Source organism: Thunnus maccoyii, chromosome 5 (assembly GCF_910596095.1).
Source record: "Thunnus maccoyii chromosome 5, fThuMac1.1, whole genome shotgun sequence".
NCBI classification, from domain to species: domain Eukaryota; kingdom Metazoa; phylum Chordata; class Actinopteri; order Scombriformes; family Scombridae; genus Thunnus; species Thunnus maccoyii.
In genome coordinates, this window is record NC_056537.1 from 10,986,141 (window position 1) to 11,012,682 (window position 26,542).

Below are 26,542 nucleotides of genomic sequence, written 5' to 3' on the forward strand. Positions count from 1 at the left end.
CAATGTCTATATACAGGTAAAACTGTTTATGTGAACTGTAAACAGGATACAAATAGTGCAAAAGTGTGCACGAGTGCAAAGAGTGCTGAAATAAATATTGAATGGAGTATATACATACAGTAGGTGGTTATGCACAGTATATACAGCCTGCTCAAATATACAGTAATGAATGATATATACATGTTAATGCACATTTTGTATTTTAAACTGATATATATATTAGTAGGTACAGTGGAGGTTTTTGTAGGTACACAAATAAACAAAAAACGGAGTAAAGATATATTAACAGAACACATTAACAAGTATCAATTACATAAAAACATTAAAGGACACACAGACACTATAGTTTTACAGCTTTTCTGTTTGCACTGTGAACAATAATAGCCATTTTTTTTTTTATTTTATTTCAGTAGCCAGCGCAAGAAAAAAAAACCTGTTTATTTGAAAATGTATAGTTATGAATATAAAATGTGGCCATAATTATCATAAAGTTTATCATGCAAAATTTGTCAGCCTTATTCCTTCTGTGGACACCTGCAAGCAGCCTTTATGAGGACCAGTGCAGAAGAGGGCGCTAACCTCCTGCCAAACTGTGTCTGCTTCAGCTCGACTCCTCCTCCTCCTGCTCCGTCTTTTTGTCACATTGTCCAACATGGCTACATCCATGGCAAGGACCTGCCGCTATGTATCGCGGCACAGGTCCTGTATCCTCCAGAGTCTGTGCCTCACACTGCGGTCTAGTTTCCATTGTTCTGCTACTGTACACAACGGGCTGCTCTTCAGTCTAAACAAACGCGGTGTACTGAAGGACTCCTTCCCCGAAAACGCAGCTCAGGATCAGCTCCCTCGTCTGCTCCAGTCCGGTGCTCAGACTGTTTACTGCGGGTTTGACCCCACGGCTGACAGCCTCCATGTGGGCAACCTGCTCGCTATCATCGGCCTCCTGCACTTCCGTAGCGCCGGGCATCATGTCCTCGCTGTGCTCGGAGGGGCAACGGCGCAAATCGGAGACCCGAGCGGGAAAACGAGCGAGCGGGAGCGGCTGTCCTCGGACGCTGCGGAGGCGAACGGCCGCAGCATCCGGGAGAGCATCCAGACGATTTTCACCAACCACGAACTGTACTTCCACGATCGCTCCAGGAAGCTTGGCACCGTGACAGTACTGAACAACCTGAGCTGGTACAAAGACTGGGGCGTGGTGGGGTTTCTGTCGGAGGCCGGTAGGCACTTCAGGATGGGCACCATGCTCAGCCGCCACAGCGTGCAATCCAGGCTGAAGAGTGAAGACGGCATGAGCCTGACAGAGTTCACCTACCAGGTGTTTCAAGCTTATGACTTCCACCACCTGAACCAAATATATGGCTGCAAGATTCAGCTGGGAGGCACCGACCAGCTGGGCAATTTGATGTCTGGCCACGAGTTCATTCACAAGTAAATGTCCAGCTTACTGTATCACCAGTGGTCTGTTTTCCGCACGAGAGAGCTTTGTACCAAACCTCGTTGATTATTCTGGTAATTTAATATGACAGCGACGCTTCGTAAATGCACACTCGTCAGATAATGTGACTAAATGTTGCCCTGTGAATATCAACGAGCCACTCTTCAATTCTGCATACTTCCAATCCACCAAGCAGCTGTTGATTTGAGTTGATCTGCTGTTAATCAGCACAAGATTCAACGCCAGTTTATTTAAAGCTCACATCACCCAAACAGTCTCTGTACACATTACAAGTTAATAAAGAACAACAACAAAAAACACATGACTTCACATGTAAAAGTGCACACACAGACACAGGCAATAATCTTAATGTAACAACAAGATTGAGTGAGATTGATAGCCTAGATTTGAAAGGCTCAACAGAGCTTGCCCTCCCAAATATGCAGTGGTAGTTTATTCTAAAGAAGGGGAGCCCAGTGGGAAAAGGCTCTACCACCAAAAGTCTGTTAAATTGAGGAACAGTTAAGTAAGCAGCATCAAGAGAACATAAAGGATGTGATGGAGTACTAAGACATACAAAGGAGTTCCAAACCCTGTTGAAAAATCTGTTCATTCAATTAATGAGTGATCCTTGATAAAAGTACACACGCTAGAAATGTGACTAAATGTCTCGTGGGAATTGTTAGGAGCTGCTCTTCAATCCCTCATTCTCTGAATCTACCAAGCAGCTGATCATTTTAGTAAAGTACATTTCAACAAGCTCAAAGACTGACACGTAATTTAGATTGATTCGTGGACACTTGCCAAATTCCAGGTACCAGAGTGAGACCGTCTGAGGCCTGAGTGACTAGCAGAAATTGGGGATGACATATAAATCTTGACTCACATTTAATACCTTAGTGTAGGTATCAATCGCAAGGCAATCTGCTCTTAATCAGCATAAGGTTATGACTTTATAACACCCATAGTATCCCCTCTCTGCATGTGGAGAAAGCTTAACCAAACGTCCTTGAAAAATCCTTTTGATTTAATATACCGTTGATTCGTAGTAAATGTAAACACACCAGAAAATGTGACTAAATGTCTCGTGTGAAATGCTAGAAGCCCACCCTTGAATTCAGCACACTTCTTCCGATCCATCACGCAGCCTATTTTCTTTAACTTTACCAACCGTATGAAACGATTGAACTCTTTCACTCTGTTCATTTCTGTCTCTACTGTGCAGTTTTGGTTTCAGTAGTGTGAATAAGAAGAGAAACCTTCCCGAAGGATGACGCTTTTAAATTGTTTCGTGCTTTCCGGATAGTCGCCAAAATTCTGGCCTCACTCTCAGTCTGAGTTACTTGGCTTATTGACTTGAAAGGTCTTAACTCATATTTTACAGCTTACTGTAGGTGTTGTCACTAGTAAGTTGTCACTAGGCAGATGACTCGGGGTATCCAATATCACAATGTTGATGTGACATCACAATATGGCAAACGTATACAAAATCATTCGTAAAATAATCAAATTGATGTTCCATTGTCTGATGCATTACATCAGACAACTCTTCACATGTAACTAATTTTGTTAGTTTCTTAATTTGATCCCACTGAATTAGTGCCCCACTCTATGATCAGGCACGTTAAAAGGCGCCAGCAATTCAGCAATGTCAACAAATCCACTCAACATTTTTGAAATACACATACCAGACATGACTCCTCTCGGATAATAACTCTTTGATTCCTCTCCAGAGTGAGCGGTGAGGAGGTGTACGGCCTGACCGTCCCACTGGTGACCAGCTCCGTCGGGGACAAGCTGGGGAAGACGGCAGGCAACGCGGTGTGGCTCAACAGAGACAAGACGTCTCCCTTCGAGCTCTACCAGTTTTTTCTCAGGCAGCCCGATGCCAGCGTGGAAGAGTAAGTGACGATGATGGCAGCTAAAGGAAGAAACAAAAGCATCTCATAAACGGGTGTTTGTAAGCTCATCACCTAATCTGGTCGTCACTTATTAATTAATTGGTGTGGTATTAATACACTATAGTATCCTAGTTATTCTAACATCCAGTTATTCTGGCAGGTCAGCTATATGTCAAACTCAAATTACAAGAGATTATCAGCAAAAGGCCAAGAAGAGACATATAAACCAGTGTAATGGGAGGCTCAACTATATTATGTGGTCGTTCTGCAGGTACCTGAGGCTGTTTACCTTCCTGCCTCTGGCGGAGGTGGAGAGGCTGATGGAGCAGCAGAGAGAGGATCCGGGTAAACGCCTCGCACATAAACGACTGGCCGCAGAGGTGACAAAACTGGTGCACGGAAAGGAGGGCCTGGAGAGTGCTAAGAGGTCAGCATGGGTTGAATTGTTTGACTACACATCATGCTCACTATGTGATATTATAGAATATAATCATTTCCCTTCAGAATTCATTTTAATTAATTTTGTTGAACCTATTTTTAAGGGCAGTTTGACTCATTAAGGTGTAGAAAACATTGTGTTGTACAGTCAGTTAGTGGATTACCTGTAAACTCTGTGACCTTCCTGCAGGGGGGGCAATCCAGATGAGTGTGCAAAGCAGTACAGTCATACTTGATATCATCATTGCAGATGTACCAACGCGCTTTACCACAGCAGCGTGCAGGCCTTGGAGGAAATGAGTGACGAGGAGCTGCAGGAGCTCTTCAGGGAGGCCCCCTTCCATGAGCTGCTGCTGGAGCCAGGAACTACCGTGATAGACGCCTGTCGCAAGGTCAACGCCGTCCCCGAGGGACCCAGAGGGTAAGCACCCCGATCCTGCTTCTCCTAATTAAAATGCCAGTGTGGAAACTACTAAAACTTTCCAAAAAAAAAAACCCCAAAACAAAACACATACAGTAATCATATTAATCAGTGCTCCTGGATGGATGAATGGAAGTTAAAGGGTAAAGTGGTATCAAGTCATGCACATAGTTTTCAAAGATTGTTCAGATGAAAGTAAGTTTTTAAATGTCATTTTTCGTCATTTTGAGCAGCGTAAATTAGGTTCTGTTCACCTGCATTGTGTTCGGGTGGCAGCACAAAGCAAATAAAAACACACAACTTATATAATAACGTGTTTTTTGCAAATAAGGTTAAGATGCCCTTTTAAGGGTATCCAAATACTGTCTCATGTTCTGCTTAATGTTCTCTATTTTAAGATATATTCATTAATTAATCACCTTTTTATGAAAAGTGAAATAGTAAAAAGCATGAGCCAATGATGACATTTTCAAATTGCTTATTTTCTCTGATCAACACTATAAAATATATTTAATTTACAATGATATAAAACAGAGAAAAGCAGCATTTTTTTTTTTTTTTGGATTTTTCTTGATGAGCTTACATGATTAAGTGATTATCAAATTTGTCGGTGATTAATTTTCTGTTGATCACATAATCAGTTAATTGTTTTAGTACAATATAATTGCATGTCGCATTAACGTTCATGAATGCATGAAACAGCAGGATAGTCTGCAATGCTCCATCTTTGCCTAACAGCGTAGTGTGAGGATACTTGTACCTGAGAGATGATCTGTATAATAATCTGTGAGATGTGTTTTGATATTAGTTTGAATTTTCATCATTTGCATCCATTGTTTTATTCTAGGTGCTAAAATGCAATCTGTGTAAAAAGGGGTTAAAATTCTCAGGCACCATGATTTGCAGCATAGAGCAGTTTTAAATTCTTACTTCAATACATCGTACACATTTCCTTCCGGACAAACCTTTTCTCGCTTTAATCCCCGTGTGTAAAGATGGAAGACAGTGTGATATACATTTGCATGTCCACGATGTGGTTCGCACCGATGCAAAAGCAACGTCTTGACTATTTCAGACAAGTTATGTATATGAAACCCTGTACTAACTGACAATTTAAATGTCTGTGTGCAGGTATCGTATGGTTTCGGAGGGAGCAGTGTGGATCAACCACAAACGAACAGAAAAACCAGAGCAAGTACTGATCCCTAAACTCCACATCCTGTCCAACGGACTTACTCTGCTCAGAGTGGGCAAGAAGAACTTCTACATCATCAAATGGCTCAGTCTTTGAAGCTGCCTCCAGTTATCTGTGATGGACTGACTAGGAAGGTAGGGCAACTACACCTCAGCAGGGTCAGTGAGGGCACATGGACAGACTGGTGTTTTTGGAATGTACTGGGCTTTTTGGCATAGCCTGATTGCCTTTGGTTGTCATATAAATATGTATATGTACAGATCTGATGTTTATTTAAAGCTATGGTATTAAAAGAATTTCATATAAAGATTGTTGCCTGCTGACGTTTAACTGCTGCTTAGGTGTTACCGAATGAACACTAGGGGGCAGGATTGTCCCAGTCATAATGGCGGGTGCTTGCAGGCCGCCACAGCTGCACCACATAGCCTGCTGTGACCCCATAGGTAAATAATTGCTCTCAGTAAAATTAAATTGCATCATTTCTCGCAAACAGCTTCGGGTTCTATTTCAAGCAAATCATGTTTCCTTCAATTTGATGTGGAGACGAAGCCAACAACTGTCTTAATGTGGCTGTTTTTTTCTCTCTCAGTGGTGGAAGGTGTAAAGTGTATCAGAGAGAAAAGAAAGAGGTATTGGATACATTTAAAAACAAACAATTTTTGCTTGTAGATAATTTTTAGAATATATAAATTTAATATTTCCATTAGTAGGATTTTTTTTTTCAAAATTGCCACTAGAATTTTCCAGAAAGTACAAAATTTTCATTGTGGTGTAAATGATTATTTCTTACTTTCAGCTTGCAGGATCTTTGTTAGTCATTCTTTTTGGATTTTTTTTTTTTCTGTATTTACAGGCTCCTGAATGCGGAGGTGTGCGTGACTTTTTAGTGATAGTCTCTTGGGAGCTGGTGTAGATGAGGACAGGGTCTTGTGTGTGTGTGTGCTGACCTTAATTTACCCCACTCAGCTCAGGAGAATGGGTGGAAATACCCAGTTGTAGAGATGCACACGTTTGACCAATTTGGAGACTTTTGGAGTCTTTTTCTGCAATCACTGGGTAGTTTTGACCTGACAGGGGGGTTTTTACCTGTTCTAGCTGAGGGCCCACATCTCTGAGATTAGTTGTATTTTCATAAATGTCATCTCTTTTAAGGTGGAATGTTTAAAGTAATTCATTTTCTTATTCGTTTCAGCAAATTGTCAAAAAAAAGAACAACTTATTTCTAAATCTGTGTGGAGATTGATTTATTATGGCACCCAATTTAATTTTATGTTTAATATGTATCTGGAAAAATAAAGTCTGTTGTGTTCTTAGCTTTTATGCAGAGAAGCTTAGTCTAAATTGAAAGTTAATCATGATTAGGTCTCAAACTCTGCTCTGAAATTAACTCTTGTTTTTTTTTTTTTTTGAAGGGGGGGGGGGGGGGTTGCTATTAGGATGTATTTTTTAAAATGAAATTATGCAGGCCTGCTAATTAATATTTAAATTTGTCTGCAGCTTTAACCCCTAACCAAAATTAAATTTCGTCTAATCTGGTAGCTGAAAGAGAAAAACAAATGTAAATTCATAAAATGCAATGCAAAGTGTTTATTTTTGAAAACATGCTTCATCAAACGAAATTGAAAGCACACTAATGTTGAAACTGTTTTTGTGGACATGCAAACAGTCATTTTCACTTTCAAAGTGGTTTTCTTTGCCAAAACATTCGACACGTTTAGACACAGTTTAGAGACATTTTTTGGATTTACTGTAATTTCCAGACTTCCTGGATGTTGCAAGCGTGCTGCAACTAGCTGGTCCACCTTAAGAGGAGTAGGCGGGCTTAAGCGCTTGGACCAATGAGCGAGCGTCTTCGTATTTAAATAGCTCTGTGTGTCAATCAATTTTTTCCCCTCTCTCTCTCTCTCTCTCTCTCTCTCTCTCTCTCTCTCTCTCGCTCCCCCCCACCACCACCTCCACCTCCACCACCACCCACCCCACACCCCCCGAGTCAACCTCCCCTCTCAATCCCAAGTACATCTCTCAATCGCCATATTGGGTACTGAGAAGGTCTGTCTGCAGTTTCTCTCACTACGGGACGAAACTGACAGAGCGGATTCAGTTCCTCTGCAGTTGTTTTGATGATCCGCGGAGACGACTTTCAGCTTGAAAACACCGCGGCCGTTACCGTTTCCAGCTCGACGTATGCATGGCATAAGTCGTTTTACGCTTGTTTTGGATCTTGCTCAGCGACGAGGAGATAGCCGTTGTATTTGAGCGGTGTGTGTGTGTTGTTTTTTTTTTTTTTTTTTTTTTTTTTTTTTTGCTTGTGAAAACCTGGACGCTCCCGGCTGTTTGAAAAAATTTCTCTTTCTTTGGGGAAAATGTCAGATGTTCGACTTTCAAACGGGAGCCCGACGTTGGAGCGGACGGACCCCAGGGTGTCGGATCACCCGAAACCGTCAGCGTGCAGAAGCCTCTTCGGCTCGGTGGATCACGAAGAGTTAAAGAGGGATTTAAAGGGACATCTGCGGGAGATGGACGAGGCTGCCTCCGCCAAGTGGGGCTTCGACTTCGCCAATCACACGCCGCTGGCCAACGGCAGGCTCGAGTGGGAATTAGTGGATTGTAGAGACGTCCCGGATTTCTACACTAGGCAGCCGCGGAGGGAGAAGGGCGTCTGCTCCGCTGGGAATAACAATGTGGATCTAAACGGGAATCATAACTGTGTTGTGGTGGCTCCGAGCGAAGACAACGAGAGGTCTGACGGGCAGATGGAGTGCACGGAGCAGTGCACCGGGCTGAGGAAAAGACCTGCACGTCACGGTACTTGATATGCAACAAAAAAAAAACCGATCACTTCTTTTCACTCGATTTGTGCATTTGTGTTTAACAGGTAGTCAGGCGGAGCAAAAAAAAAAAAAAAAAATTCAACACATCGGTCACAAGTGGTGGCATTTGGCTCATCAGCCTTGAAGTGCACTGAAAATAATTTTTAATAAGCTCTTTAAAAAAAAAAAAAAAGAAAAGAAAAAAAATGAACATCTTGAGAGGTGGCCGAGCATGCAGCACAACAAGTTAAATACGACATATTTTTCTATTTTATTTTATTTTTTTCTCTTTTTCAGTTTTTTTTTTCTGACTGACAGTGAACTTTGGTTTTTTGCAGACCCCTCGGCCCAAAGTAAGAGGTCACACACCAGCTCAGAGGAGGTTAGTTGTCCGAGCAGGAGCCACTCTGCAGAACACACACCCAGAAAGACCAGTCCCAAGAGGCAAACGTGAGGACGAGAGGACGGTAAGGATCCGGTTCTACTTCGATGTGCAACTTTTTTTTTTATTGTAAAATGGTTAAAAATTTCCGTGAGCTTCTGCGTGATGCGAGCACACAACCGGTTCGTTTTCAACGCAGAGGCATAAAATACAGACAACGTCCACAACCTCTTCCAGCTGTTGTTTTTCCTCGAAAGGCTAAATTTGAAGAAAACACCCCATTGTTTCCCCCCCTTCATCTCGTTGTATTATCTCTATACTGTCAGGTGGAACTCTTAATGCAAACCCTGTGCACTTGAGATTTAATTTCAAACATCTGTGCAGCCTTGACAACCAATATAGATGTTTTCGTGTGTGTGTTTAAAGGCGTTGTCAGGCTGCTTCATTCATTTAGTTGCACTAGTAGTAGTAATAGTAGTAGCGGGAGTAAAAGTGTTTTCTCCAGCTGCTAAGAGTTCACCAAAGCTTTCAGTTGTATTTTTGCACTCAAAGTCCGTTTCGATGCTTCGTGATCGGTGTAAGATGAGTGGAAAGTAAAATAGAAAAACCCCAGTGGCGCCACATTTACACCTTTTACTACAGCCGCTGCCACAGCGAGTTTCCGACTAAACTGTAAACAAGTGCTGAACAACAGTGTAGTAGTAACACGTCAGCAGCCACTGCCCTCAGCGCAGAGCAGAGCAGAGCAGGGACGGGAAGGGGCCGGTCTCAAGTGTGTGTGTGTGTGTGTATGTGTGTGTATATGTGTGTGTGCGCGCGTGCGTGCTGCACACACTCTGCACACTAATGTTACAACACACACATCTGTGTCTGCCGGTGCTGAGGGAGTCGTGCAGGTCTGAAATCAAGTGTGCTTGTTGGCCAAAAGACACGAAAAGTGCAGTTGTAGTGGCAGGATGTGAACTGTCAAGGGCTGCAGTGGAGGATAAACACTTAACTTTGCCTTTTTTTAAGTTTGTTTTGTAATTAGTTGGAAACAAACACGTTGTTTTTGGGGTTATTTTTTAAGCTGGTGAAAAATATCTTGTATGGCAAAATATGTGTAGAAGATTATGTTTTTAGATGTGGAAGAAAAAACAAGGAGGTAGTAGTTAAATGAAAAATATCAGATTTTTGTTAATATACTTGCTAGTTGTTGTTTTGGCTCTGTAGTGATCACCTAGTAAAATGATTAACATGAATAATTATCATATATAAATCAAGACAATACGAGTGCTGGTGTAAAATAAGTCCCACTATTTTTTTCCACACATAAGTTTGCACATCATTTTCAGTCATATGAAGTGACTCTGTGTGTGCAGAATTGCTGCCAGTATTGTTCAATAACTATCACAAGAGAAGAAACAACAGCTGCTGGAGTATTTTCAGTAGTATTGCCACTATGTTTGTGCATACTTGTTGCTTGTTGCAAGTTCGCCCTCCTTGCCTTTTTTGTCAGATGTACCAGAGAACTTAATATTTTCCATGTTTATAGGTGAACACTGTGCACAAATGTTCTGTCCAATCTCAAGTCTCTCTTTAACTCTCTTTCAGTACAGAAGTCTGTGCATGTTGCTGCATGATGCTCAGTGTCAAACGTTACCTTGCAACCTCTCTGACTCTCTCTTTTTTTTTTTTTTTTTTTTTTTTTCTCCATCTCATTTGTCCCACAGAGCCGAAGATGTATTTCCCTTTTTTACATGGGGAAACCTCAGTGTTGGCCGATTTTTTTTCGGAAGAGGAACTACACAGCATCAGAAACATATCAACTCTCCTGAAGACGGGGGAGGACGCTGTTGAAGCACTGAATAGAAACACTAAAGTTGTGGCACTCAATTAAAGTTACTGCCTCTAAAAGCAGTCAATGTAGCAGTGTGCAATTAGGTTTGATTTCCTTTTTTGCTCCTTTTTTTTACTACCTGTGTGTAAATAAATATATATTATATTTCTCTCCATATGTAGCACATAAGAAAACATTATGATTTGAAAACAAATCCTTTATGTAAAAAGGTGTGAATTTTGATTTGACTTGAAGAATTGCAGTGTAGTTTGATAAATGTTTCCAAAATGCTGTTCTGTTTTTTTTTTTTTTTCCTTTTTCTTTTTTTTTCTTATAGGCAGTGTGACTTTGACACGGTCCCTTACTGCTACAATTTCAAAAAAAAACAAAAAAAAAAAACACAAAATCATGGCTTCTTACAGTTTCTTAACAGTGTCTCTTCACTCCGTCATCTTCCTAACTCAGCAGTGAAGAACGGTACAAATGTAGCTCATCTGTTACTTTTTTATTTTTCCTTCCTCTGGTCATTTCAGTGTCACCAAGTGCAGGTTCTCCTTTTACATCTATTTCCCCAGGAAATCAACACAGGAAAAAAAAAAAAAAGTAATATTTCTGTTAGGACTATCTTTAAATCACCCGGTATTTATTTTGTGATAGAGATGCTTTTTTTTGCATCAGTTGAATCCTGGAATATGAGCTTCTTCTTCTTTTTTTTTTTTTTTTTTTTCTTAAGTTTTCCTGCACACCTCAGCCACATTGTAATGGTGTGATTGATTTCCTCTGGAGTTGTGAGGTACTCAGATATTGAAGGACAAAGACCATACAAACTGCACAGGTTGTGTTGTAAATTCATCCTCTCACTGACTGTATTCCTATTGTTTCGACAGCCTTTTAATGCTCTGCAGAGAGGAGGGTTTTTCTGAAATGGGTTGAATGTCCTACAATACCAAATACATGGTTGCTTCAGTATGGTTGCCAGCACTGCCAGTGCTCCTTAATTGACTTCACATTGTATTACTTTGTGATAACCTAGACTTAAATCTACATTTATGTTTGTACTTTTTTTTTTTTTCTTTTTTTTTTCACCAATGTTGTTAGCCTGCTGAGGATGCAAATGTGAGCATCTAAAAGCTTCCCTTTATTTTGCCTAAAGTGTGGGTTATATTCAAAGAGACCAGTGTACAGCTGGATGGAGAGAGGAAACAGCTTGTCTCAGAAATGCAGTCACCATGCCTGTGTATTTGTGTAAATCTTTGCAATGTACCTATGTACATAATTTTGTAAAAACACTGAGAAATTATACTAACTTATTTATGTCAAGCTTTTTTAATGTAGAATAAAAAATGGGTTTTTGATTACGGTTATCCAAAGTGGCATTTACTTTATTATAATTGTCTTATTTTGTAAAAGCATATTTTTGGTAGTTTTTTTTTTTTTTTTTTTTTTTTCTTATCAATAAGGTTGCAAACTGAGCCTGATAAAATATTTGATGTGCATTTTGTAATGTGTGGTTATAAAATGTGTTGCAATCAATTAAAAAGATAAAATTAAATCTGGGACTTGTGGTTGCTTTTTACACTTGGTGTGAATTCACCATCACACACACACACACACACACACACACACACAGTTTCTTCTGTTAGAGTAAGTTTACAAAATAGCTGCAAAAAAAAAAAATCTATTATTTATGTCCGATACACACTTTTCGAGTGTGCAGAAGCAGCAGCAGCAGCTGTGTGAGTTTATTTCTGTGCATCGAGGCATCTTAGTGCAACACAGTGACACTCCCAATATGAATCCAGCAGCATTTTGAGCGGGCTGATGATTGACACTTTGGTCATCCAATCAAAAGGAGTGTGGGGAAAGCAGACCACTTGTTGCAGCCAGTAACATTCAGTAACTTATCATGGGAATGGCTTTCATGGAAAAAAAAAATGTAACTGCTTTGAGCTCAGAATACGATCCTAAACTGTAAGATAAAATAATGAGAGTTAAATAATTTTTTTACTGTTTCATTGGCTTCTTCTGAAGCATCTGTGTGTATGTGATGGAGTGTGAGTGTGTGTGTGTGTGTGTGTGTGTGTGTGAGAGAGAGAGAGAGAGAGAAAAAGAGCAAAGGGAGATTGTGCTTTCTGTGTCTTGACTGGTGTATTTTTAATTCTATTGTCATCCTAAATGTGTTCCTGCATTTAATAAGGGTTACACATTCATTTTAAGTTAATGAAAAAATAAATATATATTTTTGTAAAAAAAAAAGAAAAAAAAAAAGATGCTTAGTGGTGGAACTTGGGAAGTGTATTTTTGCACCTCTTAGTTATATGCATCATTAAGAATTCATGTTTTTAAAAATATTTAATATAAGAATTATATTTTAAATAAATGTATATAATTATTGATTATGTCTTAATATTTAGTAGTGAAGTCCTGTCTGTTAAAATTATAATACTGAAAATAAAAATGATTAACAAACACAAGCTAGAAGTCACACAACAGCTTCAAGACAAGGCCGATTTTGATCTAATGGAATTTTTTTTCTTTTACACAAAAATTTTCTTATTGTGAGTAATGTATGCTATCCTATCCGTGACTAGACGCTGTTTGACCTGTGGTTACTTTACGAAACATGTCTCACTATCTGTGATGGTACATCTTCTGTTGTGAAACCCAAATTAATGCTTATATTGCAGAGTATCTCCCTGCTTCCTCCTCATGCCCCCAACACAGGAAGACACCTGCAGCAGCTCTTTAATGCAGGATGGATTGGTTGAGCGGAGGGGGTTGCTTGTGTGTGTGTGTGTGTGTGTGTGTGTGAGGGGTGTGTGTGTGTGGGTGGGGGAGGGAGGGGGTCCAGTCCTGAAGTGTGCAGGTGGGTAACCTCAGCTCAGCCATCCACCCCCACTCTGAGCCCGGCCCATTGTCCCAGTGTGTGGGCCTTTGTGTGGAGGACCATTGTGAGGGGCCGGGGCCGGCCACTGTTGTGTCTGGGGCTTCTCTGCTCAGACAAAGGGCCCGTCTACGAGCCTCCACCCTGCCCAAACAGCAGACTGACTGACTGACTGACTGGGTGTCTGACTGACTGCTTGACTAGGTGGCTTGCTGGCTGACTAACTGACTGAATGGCTGACTGGTTGTTGGTTCGGCTGACTGATCGATTGAATGGAGGAGAAGAGAAGGAAGTGTGTGTTTCAGCCAGTCTGCAAATCTTGATGTACATTACAAGTGTTCACTATTTTTAATCTCACATTACACTTTGCAAATTATTTTCAAAATCGGAAACACATACAAGCAACTTTGCTTTTAAATGTAGTATTTTTTTATGTAATTATGGCAATTACAGATGCATTTTATTTATTTATTTTTGCAATAATAATAATGCTTTAAGGATTTTGTGGAAAATAAAAACTAAATAGAGGCAAATTGTGTTTGCAGTCAATAAGAAAATGTAGGTTGCACACAAGTCTGACAGGAAATAGTTTACAATAATTATATGATCATGAAAAGGTTGTCAGAAATTAGAATTTTAGGAAGTGTAATAAGTGTAGTGTAATAATTCTGGTGTGTGTGTGTGTGTGTGTGTGTGTGTGTGTGTGTGACAGCAGTGCATGGCTGCAGAGGGCAATGCAGTAGATACAGCATTTTACCAAAGCAATATTTTTATCTACACAGTTAGCACACGATCTACAATAATGTGAGTCATGTCAAAAAAGTGAAACAGGACATTTTCTTATTTCACCAGGCGAAGTGAGGTATAATCTTACCACACTGATGTGATAATTATACACAGTGAACACCAAAATTTTATACTGCTTGTGAAAGAGTGACACATTTTCTTATGAATTATACATAAAATTTTGAAATAGATTCTAGAAATAGGACCTTAAAGCAACCTTATCTATAGGACATTTTTTTAATCATATTTTTCTATTCTGTGATTTGACTTTCACATAACCTCTCACATAAGATAGTGACTTATCATTTCATTTCCTTCACTGAGTCATTGCAGAACAACTCCTTTTACACAACTGTTACAGTGTTGAGTATGCCTACTTAAACTGAACTATTTATTTGTTTGCACCACAAAAATGACCACTGATAACAAGGTCAGTCATTCAAGAGGTCATTGATAAAACTGTCTGGCCACTATGATGCAATAATATATCTCCTTGCATAAGAAACACCTTTTCTCTTACAGCAGGAATGTCCCTGAAAGCATTCCTGCAACACTCCAGCACTCCATCACAGCCACCCAAACAAAACCACAGTGAACTCGAGGAAATTCCAGTAAGCCAGTCTATCAGAGACGTGGAAGGCATCGTCGGCCTGTTCCTCTCTGCGACATCTCGCATGTGCCAAGAATTCACACTTCCTTGCTATATCAACAGAAACAGGTTATCTTTTCCTGTTAACCGCCCCAGCACTTAATATAAAGCCACAAGTTCCTCCCCATGTTTCCTGCCCAGGCCACAACCCACGTCATCAAGCTATTCCCTTGGCACCCAAGGCCCTGAATGAGGGGAAAGCAAGTGCCCACAAACACCTAACATCTCTCTGTGTCTTTCTTCCTGTTTCTTTCTTTCTCCAGTGTGTCTCTAACAGCTGTGAGCAGGCCAAACTGCATCTGTATTACTGTATTTTTTTTTTTTTTTTAATTCGTTTTTCCATTTCTTTGAGCGTTTGTTTTAGCCTGCCTGGAATGCCCCCGGTGGGTGGGGTTTAGATGTTTTTTTGGACAGCTCATTGGATTCAGTGAGCCAGGCAAGCTGTATCAATACAGGAAAAGTATTTCATTGAACAGCAAATGCACTGACTTCGCTTTGGTTCCTCAAACGCTATGGTGTGTGATGTGCGGAGCGTGCAAGATATGTATGTGTGTGAGAGTCTGTGGATGAGTGACAGGCAGGGAGGAGGGGGAGGAGAGGTTAGGGAGATGCTGCAGAGCATCGAATGACAGATGTGCAGATGTGCGTCTGTGGTGCGTTTTTGCAGGGAAGCAAGGGGGGGGGGGGGGGGTGGTGGTTGTAATGCTCATTAAAGCAGCGCACCTGCAGCCTATCAAAGAGCCTTTATCTTTTATCAAGGCAAATCTGCTCAAGCACACAGCGCGAGACGTGAAAACAAGCAGACTATGCTGCACGCTCACTCTTACTCATTCTGTCTTTATCTCTCTCTCTCTCTCTCTCTCTCTCTCTCTGTCTCTTGCTCACTCCTGACCAGTGAATGGTACCTGGCTCAGTAATCCCATCAGGAATGCTCAAGGATGCGTTTAGATGCATTTGGCTGAGAAACAGAGGCAGAGCTTCCAGTTGAAACATCTGTGTAGAGCAGATAGACGCACTGCACTTTTTTTTTTTTTCTTGGCCAGGACTCTCTTACTGTCAATCTCACTGTGATACACTCTTTCATTAAATGTAATAAATGGGTAAAATGCACAGATAAATTACACCTGCAACTATTTGCATTTTTAATGTGAGAAAAATAGTCAAAAATCACCTGCATCACAAGTTTCCAGGTGACATCTTCAAATTGCTTATTTCGTCCAACTAACAGTGCGAAAGATCAATTTACAATGATGTAAAACAGGAAAGCAGCTAATGTTTGACATGTTTTTGTATTGATTAAATCAATCATCTTATTTGCTGTTAATTAATTTTCAACAAGGAACTGACTTTATTTCACCATTCAAATACATTAATACATAACCTTTGACCTTTTAGGGTCAGGCTCCCGTATACAATCATAAGAACAGTGAGGCTGAAAGAGATCGTGAGGTGACTCATTTCGCTGATAGGTGTATGACTAAACGTTAATTTGTAACAGTCATTTGTGTATTATAAGAGTAAGTGTACATAAACTGGCAGAGGACCTCTACCACATGGATAATGATGACAGTACGGGTGTTTTAGGATGTTATGTGAATTTGACATGATACAAAATATTTCCATATGATGCAACATTTTGTAACATGTGGCAAATGAATAATTCTAATCAGTCAAAATACATCTTACAACACTGACCACAGTATACATCAAATTACATCTCATCCACCCAGCCAGCCCGCCATAATGTCTAAACCAATGACAAGGGAACACTATTGATTAAAATGACACGGAATGGAAAAATTGTCTTCAGCGTTGTTTGGATCAGTCCCAGAAATGCATCAACTTTCCACTTTTCATGAGCAATAAAGCGGCCCACATTTCATATGAATATAGCCAGACTTGTTTCTAACTTTCTTTTTGGCTCTCTTTCTTTTTTCTTTTTTTTTTTTTTGTCCTGCTTCTGCTGCCCTCATCAGGAGGCTCGTGGGGCCTCTGCGCTGCACGGTCCTCAGTTCTGGTGTTGAAAAGATTCCTGCCATAAGAATGAGTGAACATGTTCTCCAACACAGGGCTTGATGAGAAAAGCAGACTTTTCACCATATGAAACCCACCTCTGCTTTTGGACAGCCAAGGATGTGGTCCATTGGCTTCCCAATATTCAATTTTTCACTCCGTTTTCAATTTTCACTCACTGTAGATTACGGTGTAGCTGTTTTGGGGATTTTGAGCTGCCTTGCTGAGCACATTTAGCTGAGTGGAAGCACGTATAAAATCTAAAGATACTTTTTTTTGCTTTGCACACATAGGACCTGTTAATCTCCTGGTTCAGGTGAAAAAAACTACAGTAAATAACAGATAAGATTATAGCAGTTGATGGGTGGATAGAAATCTGTGTCTATATGTCTACTATATCGCCTCACCGTCCCTAAAACCTCACTCTTCATACGTCACTTCCCAGAATTAGTGCGGTGTGTAATTAGTAGTGTGTAATAGTGAAACCATATTGCACAGAACTGCGTGCTGACTTTTTCGAGTAATCCTTAGACGTGATGTTCATGTTCTCTTTTCACTTCCCTTTTCTGGTTTAAAATTTTTTTTTTAAATGCAAACATGACATTGGGCATTCAAAGGTTATACAGTATATCACTTCTGTGTTGTTTTACAATAACAGCCCCGCTTTCTCTCTTACAGTAGCTCTGTGGCGCAGCTGTCCACCATGCCTAACATTCTGCCTCGGCTGGCCAAACCCCAGCACACCACTGAAGTCCTTCCAGTTTCTAGCCAGGAATTCTCTCCCTGTCTGGGGGGAAAAGTCCCCAATAATATGACCTATATAGGCAGCCCCCAGCCAGCCTCTCTACCACACCTCATACCCCTCCTCAAAGTGTGCCCGGACCTCTGCTGAAATCCGCAGCAGCCGTAACAACACATTAGCAGCAGTCACACTTAACATAGCCAGCCCTGGGTGGGGTTTCTATGGCTGGCTGGACCCAGGATATGAAACTGAGCAGCTCAGACGGATCTTTGGATCTGAACGTGGCCGGTTTGTGCTGTTGTTCTTGGCTGCTGAGCTTTCTTCTGGTCACGGGGAGGGTGGGGGGCATGGTGGGCCGTAGACATATGGCTGAGGGAAATCTCGTAAGGGCAAAGGTCACAGGGGGTCAATCTAACCTCCTGGCCTTTGGTTGATTTATTATCCCATGGGGTGATGTCGCCCTGCTCGGACCAAACAGAGAAGAGGTCAAAGGTCGTACTGTATCTGTTGCTATTGTGAAAGGCTGCATAGAAACCAGTTGTCTGCGTTGGGGATAAGGGGATGCAGAGGGCCCTACAAATGAGCCCAAGGTACTGTGGGGCCATTTAAGCTCAGGAACTTTATCACTGCTGCATTTCCCATAAGAAAACCATGGAAACCAAGTTAATACTTAAGTAATAAGAGGGCTCAACTGTGATTTTGACCTCTAAGAGGTGCTGTTAGGTGTAACATGGATAGCTGGGTCTTATTTCTCTTGTTGCTCGAGCTTGAACCTTGAAGATCTGCATACCAAGCTGCTAACATCATAATCATAAAAAGGATGTAAATGTTTCATAATGCTTTTTCCATTTGCCAGTAATAACTCTATAACGCTAACTGAATGTTATTCATTCAAGCAATTTAGTGTCAGTTCCTGCATGAGCTAGGATTTTTTTTCCCCTTCTTTTGGTAGCACATTAATACTCAACTCTAATGGGACCACAGGTGTGTGTTTATTGGGTGTTTTATTATGGATTTGAGCTGGACTAAGTGAATCAGAATAAACTAACAAAAATGGGAATGTCAAGTATTCTATGGTAAAGAGATGCGGGGGGAGGGTAGGGAGCTGCAACAACTGTCCTCCAGGCAACTGCCGGCCTCAGCTATTTAGGGATGACTCCTGACAGAGTGGCTGGCATCAGCTGCTGCTGACATTGTTTGTCACAATCTGGGTTGGTACAGAACAAACACACACACATGTGCATGCAAATGCACCTGTTGACTCATATCTGCTTTCATATAGCACTGCTGGGCCTCTACAAGCCTGGGCCTCACAAGACAGGTGGCCTCCAAGCACCCCCACGGTGGCCAGGCACGGCCGCACAGCCTGACAACTACCACCCGTTCACCAGCCACAGCCTCCCAGCTGAGCCTGTTTGGCTTTTTTTTTTTTTTTTTTTTTTTTTTTTTTTTGCATGAGACATTTTTTTGTGGATAGCAATATGGGGAAGGAGATATGTGACACACCCAGGTCATCATGAGTACATGGTATTAGTCAAGACTACTTGGTATTCTGGATGCTCCAGCCTAAGGGCTGGGTTATGCAAGAAAAGAACTAGTTCGTATGATGTATTGTCTGACCACATCAGAAGGTAAAAGTGTTTATACCTGTTTCAAATGGCCATAGCCAAAGGCAGGTGAAAAGCCTGCTGTCATAGAAAGGGAGGAGATGTGATGATATTCTAAATATGGAGATAACGGTGCACATTTTCAGACTCTCTTAACAGGCACTCACACTAAAAGTGCCAGAAATAGTTGTGTAACAATGAACAAAGTGAGCTAGAGAGAGATGTTCAGACCCTGCTTACTTTCTCACCTCTGCACGCCTGCACTGCGTGAAGTGGGTGTAAATATCGCATTGTCAGTTTCAGAAGATTATAGAAATTGTCAGACACAGCCCCACCGATGCCGACATTAGAAAGGTGCTCTGATGGACGGGGCTTTGTTCATCTCTTCGTCGCTTGTCTATGATCTCTGGACACAGTGCAGCTCTCCTAATGCTTCTTTTCTTCATGGCTTGATATTTCAAATAGTGTAATTTAAAAATGAAAAAAAAAAAAAAAAAAACTCATATTACTTTAAGCCTTGTTCATAATTAACAATAAGTAATAATGGTTATTCATCTTAAAACTACTTCAAAGCCACTATATGTAGAATTTGAAAACCCACAACGTTGCCACTCACCAGCCATAGTGTCAAAAAAAGATACTGACAGACATGAATGTACACAGTAGTTTGTTTTTTTTAACTGGAATTAAGTCATACTTCAAATTTTATAAAGTAAAATGATTCCCTGTGATTTAAAAGGCCTGTCAACACCTCAGCCTGCTGGTATTTATATGCTATACCAGCCTATTTTCTGCTGCAGTCCCAGTCCCTATTCTGAATGCGGCTAAGGTGGCAAGATCAAACAAAGCTCAGAGTGTTTCATGACCTAGCATGGGTTCCTCCTCTGCACAGACTCTAGGATTGCCTGATTTCACTGTCCGGCATCTGTGACAGTGTGGCCCTTATATTCTCTTTTTAACTGCTTCCTCAGATCCTCTTTTAGGTTGTGCTCCTGTGTACTTCTGAGATCAAACTGTCTTTTGAAGTGGGAGCCTCTCTCTTCTCTCTGTCTAGTCTTGAGATGAAAGAGGAGCACGGGGCGACACAGAGCGGCCTCTGCAGACGGAGGTAGCCATGGGGTCTCTCTTTCTCTTCTTCGCTCTCTCTCTCTCTCTCTCTCCCTGCCAAAATCCCCCAGCAGTGATAGAAACCAGAGGAGGACAAAAGGCAGCTGAGCACTGCGGCCCTCTGGCCCATGTAGTCTCTCTGGCTAATTGAAAATGGCTTTGCTCTCTTCTCCAGCTCACTTATGCTCCTGCTGTCCTCCTCCTGCCTCTCCTCCTCCTTTCGCTTTCACTCCCGCCTGTCCTCCCCCGGGACGACCCTCCCTCCTTCCTCCCCTCTCTCTCGGCGCTGGACCGTGCTGATCTTGGGACATCCCCAGTATTTTTTGGCCTTTGAAGGCAAATATAATTGAGTGGTAATATGAGACGTATTCTCTTTTTCCTCTGCATGCCTCGCTCAATGGGTTATGGAATATTGAAGTTCAAAGTAGGCGCGGTGAACGTGTTATTTTTTCTTCCTCTTCCCCATTCGTGGTGATTGCAGTGTGAAAGGAATTTAGTGAAGTTGAGGAGATTGAAGAGATTTTATTTGGATGGAAACTCCGGCTCCGTGGCTTACCTTGACGCAGCTCCACTCAGGATTTGAACAAACGGCTCAGAAAAACTGTAAGACAAGTTTCACCCTCCAATGAAAGCAAATTATGGAATAGATGAGCTGGTAATCAAATTCCTCCGTAGCCAAGAGAGCAGGCCAGAGCGTAATGAAATGGAGTTTTATTATTTACAGCAGAGCTACAGTGCAGAGGGTGTGCGTGAATATCATTTACAATCATTTCCATCCATCTGTAGAACGGGAGCCTCACTTTCTGTGTTTTTTTCATCACTGCAACAAGCAGACATGTTCTAGGTTGAACTTTTCACATGATAATAAATACAGTACAATAAGGCAATGTTTCTATTTACAACTCTTATAAAACTGTACACAGAGCAGACAGATATGTATCAAGGTGTTTCGCAAAATTAGAGTGCCTTTAAAATGCAACCGTTTTATTCGATAGAAGATAAATAATAGCTAATTTATAACCACCGCAAAAATATGAAAATATATGTTAGTGCAGGGAGAAAGCCTCTCCTCTTTCCCCTTCCCTTGTTCACCCCTCTTTTGTGTGTGCATCCGCCTTTTTAGGAATGTGCATGCTATAATTATGGGAGGCCTTTCATACAGTAGCTACATAGTTGAGTTATTTTCTATTTTCTACTTCCTACATGCCTCAGCGTTCTGTCAGATAAATACAATGAGTATGGGAACAAAGTGAGAGCATTGTCTTTTTTATTTCAAACGTGTGCTCTCAGCGGTAGCCTGATATTTCCAAACCTTTCACAAAGAATTAGCGTGCCTGCTCCTCAAAGCTTACTGTTTAAATTCTGCACATTTTCCAGTGTTTCTTTTCATTAGTCGCTCACAGTGAGTAATCTCCCCTTACCAGGAATTCAGCACTTAATTAGCTCAGGAAAGAAAAAATAATCAGAGCTATAATGGGGCAAATTTATTTCAAATTACACACAGCAGTGTGAGCCCCCTGAAGAAGGTAATAGAGGATATTAAGCAGGGTCCTGGTGGTGGTGGAAGGAGTGGTGCTGCTAAAAGAGTTTGGGATCAATATACTTATGAAATCTGAGAGACCGTGCCATATCTTCTGACTGTGTTCCTATAACATGGCACCGGGCCCTGTCACAGCTGTTTGGCTATTTTTATTAGCTTCAGTGTAACTATAAATCAGCACCATGTTAGCCATCCAACCCACCCCAGACACATTTCTCAAGTCCCATTTCTTTTACTCCAGCCTTCCGGTCCCTAACGCAGGGCAAAGCCCTTCCCTCCTCGTGTTATTCGATCACTACTAACAAACACCCGCCGCAGCCTAAGTACAGTTAGGCTAGATGGATATGTGGCTATGGAAATAACCCTGTTGTGTACTGGGTGTGGATGGTGCCAAGATAATCAGAAGGATTTGAGGAATGCCTCTGCCATGGCTGGACTCTCATTTTTACTCTGTGTCTTTGGGGAACTTCAGTGCTTTGATTGCATTACGACTTCATTACGGGGTTAGTTACCTTTGGAATAATATTTGGAGTAGAGGAATGCAGCTCAGTGACAGGCCACACATAAATTAACATCATCTGAGTTGTGTGATTGTGAGGCTAATAGTGAAATAAATTCATGCAGCGGATCACTGCTTGACTGTGTGCTGCTGGGGAAGACTAAGGGCCCACAGTGCTAGTCTGGAAAAGAAAGCTACATTTAAACAACAGAAAAGACCCCAAAAGGGTCAACAATCATCAGAGGGAAGAGGTCAGTCGGCCTTCTCTCTACACCACGAGTCCGAATCTCAGTGCTTCTTTTGCCCTCATGTCCCAGAGCAGCGCAACGCCAAGTAGACAATTTAAAGTTTGTTCTTATGAGGGGTCAAAAGTCAATGAGAATTTTTTAGGATTGCAAAAGGAAGAAAGGGAGAAGGGTTCGGAAGACTGAGTCCCCTTATTTTTTTCAGGCTGGCCCCTGTGGAGAGGGCCAGGCTGTCTTTTTTATGAACTCCTGCTCCTTTAAGTGTCCTCTGCTGATGACAACCTCATACCCTGTCCAACCATCTGTACAACATCAGGGTCCCTCGTCCATGCTGATACCCATGCTTTTCTGGATGGTCACCCTGCGGATGGAGGGCTTTGGCTTCAGCTCAGGCTTGGGCAGGAACTGCTCTCTCAGGATCCGCAGGACAGAGTCCATTTTCTGGTCCATCCGATAGACCTGGATTCAACACAATGACAAAAGGACAAAGAGGTTTGGTCTACCTGCTAAAGCCAGTCATTACAAAAGCTGTTGAGCTATATGATCCCAGAGTGGGCAGACAGACACTGACACACACACACACACACACATACACATACATGCAGGCCGCTGTTTACATACTTTCTATACTGTAAACACAGGTGTGCCAACCAACAGAGACAGCCTAACCATGGTGCAAATACAGATGAATGACTCCACCTGAGTGCTGGAGGTAAACAGACAACAGACTGTTTGGAGACACGCAAATATGAGGACATCTGCATATGTACACACCCAGACAGTCATATACACACTCAACCACAAAAAAGGAGGTGCACGAACTTAATGCACACAGTTTTGTAACTTCAAAGGGATTTCCTAAGACTTCGCAGCCTTGGCCTTGGTTTTACCTCTGTACTTATCTAGTTATCCCTCCAGAGGTACTTACACAGCATGAACACACACAAACCAATATCGTCTGATGGCTCCAATGGCTTCAAGAAACCAAGGAAAATGATAAAGATGGCGCTTCGTAAATCAAAGCCTAAACAGCAAAGCACATCAAAGAGCCATAACATCTCACGCAACAGGCAGACCAGACAGATTCAGACTCCTGTCTCTACCAGACGCTGATAGCGAACAACTCCGGCCCAACTGTGGTATTTCTGGCAGGACACAGTCAGATAGTTAACATCAATGGCATTTTCATAGGCTTAAGGGTATGGCCCCTCTCTCTCCCCATCTTTTAGAGTGTGTGCCTGATGGCCCGGACATTTTTATGGCAGAGCGGGACATTTAGCAGCTATTATTGTTGTTGAAATATGAGCCATAATAGGATGCATAAATCTGAAATATCAGAGTATGACACAGGAAAGAATGAAATCACATCACAGCCAGCCAATGATCGTAATTTATAAACAACTGAGCATTGTGAAAAATGTCTGACAGACCTTAGATTCCAGGGGGAAAAAAAATTGTTCTTTTATTTTTTTTTTTTTTTGTTGTTGTTTCAAGTTTTTAGACGAGTCGAGTCTCTAGATCTCTTTACTACAAAAAGTTGTGTGCATCAGTTAGATAGCACAGATTGAACTTTAGGTCATGGGCAAGTACGTTGGCTGCTTGACTGTTTTTTTTTTTTTTTTTTCATCAATTACTTGAATGACTTCATTTTGATCTTTTTTGCTGAGGTTTGCTGATATTTCACCATTCACAGTGCTTTCCTCTGAGATTGTACCATGACCTAAATAGTTGTGCTAAGTAGACGAAGCACGCGCGGGGCCCGGATGAAGCTTAGAGAATAATAGGCTATCATAAACATGTTGGGCAGTAATCTACAGACTTATCAACATTCTCGTTGGGGCTTAAAATGGATCAGGAATTCCTCCTGCTGTGTGTCTGAAAGGAGTGGCCCGAGAGACCCACCGAGAAACAAGAAAAACATAATTAGACAGGCGTGTTGCAAACACACAAGACTTATTTATCAGCACTGGCTGTGCATAAGTGTGTGCTTTCTGGGCCTGGATGTGGGTAAAAGATGCAAGAGAGAGAGAGAGAGAGATTGTGCAAGTGCGTGTGTGTGAATGTGCCGCTGGTGGCTGAGCGCTGGCGTGTTGCAAGACTACATCCCCATGTATACGTCTCCAGGTTTGAAGGTGGGTGAAAGAGATGGTGTGATTTTAAATAAGAGAAGCAAAAGCAGGTGAGAGTGAAGGAATTCAGAGACATACATCTTGCATAATTTTCGTCTGTTTGTTAAAGGTGAAGACTGAAGTCAGTGGTCATTTCTGAGGCCGCAGTTTGTACAGTCTGTTATGCAATTATCCTCTTTGCAAATACACTTTCTTCCTGTGTTTGGCATACTGTATGTTGCCATGATTTGTGAGATTCTTCCTTTTGCTACATTAAATCATTTTGTAGTGTTTACAACTGAGGCAGCTACTCTTTGGCCTTTTGTAAGATCTGTAAGATGGAAATGACATAAAATGGCAATTTGGCACCCATTGGAGCTGAAAAATGTTGCTAATTGGTATACAATTAAATATAAATCACTTGTATAGTTGCCTTTTTTACTGTAATTTGTCAAAATGGGCTATTGTATTGTGACAGTGTTTTTGTTATGTCTACATTGTGTAGTGTGTACATGTTGGTGTTGGGTGTCACCAATACTGTGTCATATAAACACATGTGATCCATGATCACATGCGTTGATCATGTGTGACAGGTGATGCTCCAGCTGTCCCCGACCCTCCCTCTGACCACAGAAAACACATGAGACAGTTACAAGCAGGGCTGACACTCCAGCACCAGAGGTTCCCCTGAACCCAGATAAGGTCCTTCTGACGACAGCCGAGTCAACTCAGATGTGTCCATGAGTCTGATGTGTTTCAGTATGTCACTTTATGTTCACACACAATTCCAAGTGATCAACTCATACTGTACACAAATCATTTTCAATGACTTGTAAACAGTTTGTCTGAAAAAACCTTGAGGTGAAAGTTTTTTTTTTCCAGTGTTCCTGAACTGAATGAGTAGAATGTGAATGAGTATGTTGTACTGTATCTGCAAAGCTGTGTAACCTTTGCCTCTTTCATCTTCAATAAAGAAAAGAGAAGGTCTAATACAGTACATAAATATGTAGACAATAGGCACAGAACTGTTTTGTTCACTGAATATAGAAAAGTCTTTCTTGGCCTCAACCAGGATACAATTATTGAAAAAACGACAGTTCAAAATCCCAAAATATTCGATTTACAATGTTATAAAATGGAGAAAAGCTGCAAATCATCACATTTGAGAAGCTGGGACCAATTCATATTTTGTAACTGTTTCAACACTAATTAGATTATCATATAAAAGATAAGAAATGAGTGAAAATATGAAATGAGTGATAAGGGGTGTGGGGATACCGAATAAAATTTGAATTCACCACAAAAGCTTTAACAAGCAACACAGTTACATTATCTCCAGTATTTTTGATCTTTGGCCTGTATTTCAGTCTGCAGGGAGACATGAAGTATGGTGTCAGCAGTTGGGAGGACACAGAGCTCCTGTTCACACAGGAACACCCTTCCTGAACCACCTTCCTGCCCTCCCCTGGGACTCTCTGTCTCTGTATCTGGTACACTGCAACAAACACCAGAGTATACAAGTACACATACAAACGTGCGTACAGCATGTACACACACTTGTTTGTGGTAGTCTCCGTGTCACCTAGCAAACAAACAAACACGGGGCAAACGAGGGACCACATCCTTGTAAGGACATTAACTGTGGCCAAAGAGCTGTAGGGTAAGGTGGAGACTAGGCAGTAATAATGGAAAACTAATAAAGAGCTGGTGTGAGTAAACAACTGACTGGACACCACTGGGTAAAAGTCAACTGACGTCAACTGTCATCAGGCTGGTAGACAGTTTGTCCTGAAAAGCAAACTCAATGAGTTATGGTAGTAGCTGCTGCAGTGACTTCCTACAACTGACGCAATTACATTAGCTATGAGGATTTAAACCCAATTCATGATTAGACGTGATAAAATAAGACAGATAACATCAACTTTATTGTCCCTGCAGGGTGCTTTTTTTCTTGAACA

The 26,542-nt window shown here is 41.4% G+C and overlaps 3 protein-coding genes across 8 annotated transcripts in view; 2 read left to right on the forward strand and 1 right to left on the reverse strand.

Annotated features, from left to right (window-relative positions):
- Nucleotides 1-456: 456 nt before the first annotated feature.
- Nucleotides 457-8,627, forward strand: yars2 (tyrosyl-tRNA synthetase 2, mitochondrial). 2 transcript variants are annotated; one of them, XM_042412459.1, is made up of 6 exons: nt 457-1,431; nt 3,172-3,339; nt 3,611-3,766; nt 4,028-4,198; nt 5,330-5,527; nt 8,542-8,627. In XM_042412459.1, exons 1-5 carry the CDS (start codon nt 653-655, stop codon nt 5,487-5,489), a joined length of 1,434 nt encoding a protein of 477 aa, XP_042268393.1. In that variant the 5' UTR covers nt 457-652; the 3' UTR covers nt 5,490-5,527; nt 8,542-8,627. The 2 variants fall into 2 exon arrangements, with proteins under 2 accessions (XP_042268393.1, XP_042268392.1); XM_042412458.1 differs by lacking the exon at nt 8,542-8,627 and having other exon boundaries at nt 5,330-5,702.
- On the forward strand, nt 7,342-11,956 carry cdkn1bb (cyclin-dependent kinase inhibitor 1Bb). The gene is made up of 3 exons (XM_042412461.1): nt 7,342-8,198; nt 8,542-8,670; nt 10,298-11,956. The coding sequence occupies exons 1-2, from the start codon at nt 7,757-7,759 to the stop codon at nt 8,655-8,657; spliced, it is 558 nt and encodes a 185-aa protein (XP_042268395.1). The 5' UTR covers nt 7,342-7,756; the 3' UTR covers nt 8,658-8,670; nt 10,298-11,956.
- Nucleotides 11,957-20,919: 8,963 nt separating this feature from the next.
- The window catches only part of kcnq1.2 (potassium voltage-gated channel, KQT-like subfamily, member 1.2), a 185,452-nt gene continuing 179,829 nt past the window's right edge, over nt 20,920-26,542 (reverse strand). For all 5 annotated transcript variants that reach the window (XM_042411204.1, XM_042411208.1, XM_042411202.1 and 2 more), the window contains one exon: nt 20,920-22,935. In XM_042411204.1, the coding sequence (XP_042267138.1) occupies nt 22,789-22,935 (147 nt within the window). In that variant the 3' untranslated portion in view covers nt 20,920-22,788. The remainder of the gene's footprint in view (nt 22,936-26,542) is intronic.

Excerpts from the sequence above, each read along its gene's own strand:
- yars2 (XM_042412459.1), top strand. The coding sequence starts at position 653 with ATGGCTACATCCATGGCAAGGACCTGCCGCTATGTATCGCGGCACAGG. Across the intron at positions 1,432-3,171 it reads GGCCACGAGTTCATTCACAA|AGTGAGCGGTGAGGAGGTGT; the intron begins GTAAATGTCCAG and ends ATTCCTCTCCAG. Across the intron at positions 4,199-5,329 it reads GTCCCCGAGGGACCCAGAGG|GTATCGTATGGTTTCGGAGG; the intron begins GTAAGCACCCCG and ends GTCTGTGTGCAG.
- cdkn1bb (XM_042412461.1), top strand. The coding sequence starts at position 7,757 with ATGTCAGATGTTCGACTTTCAAACGGGAGCCCGACGTTGGAGCGGACG. Across the intron at positions 8,199-8,541 it reads GAAAAGACCTGCACGTCACG|ACCCCTCGGCCCAAAGTAAG; the intron begins GTACTTGATATG and ends GGTTTTTTGCAG.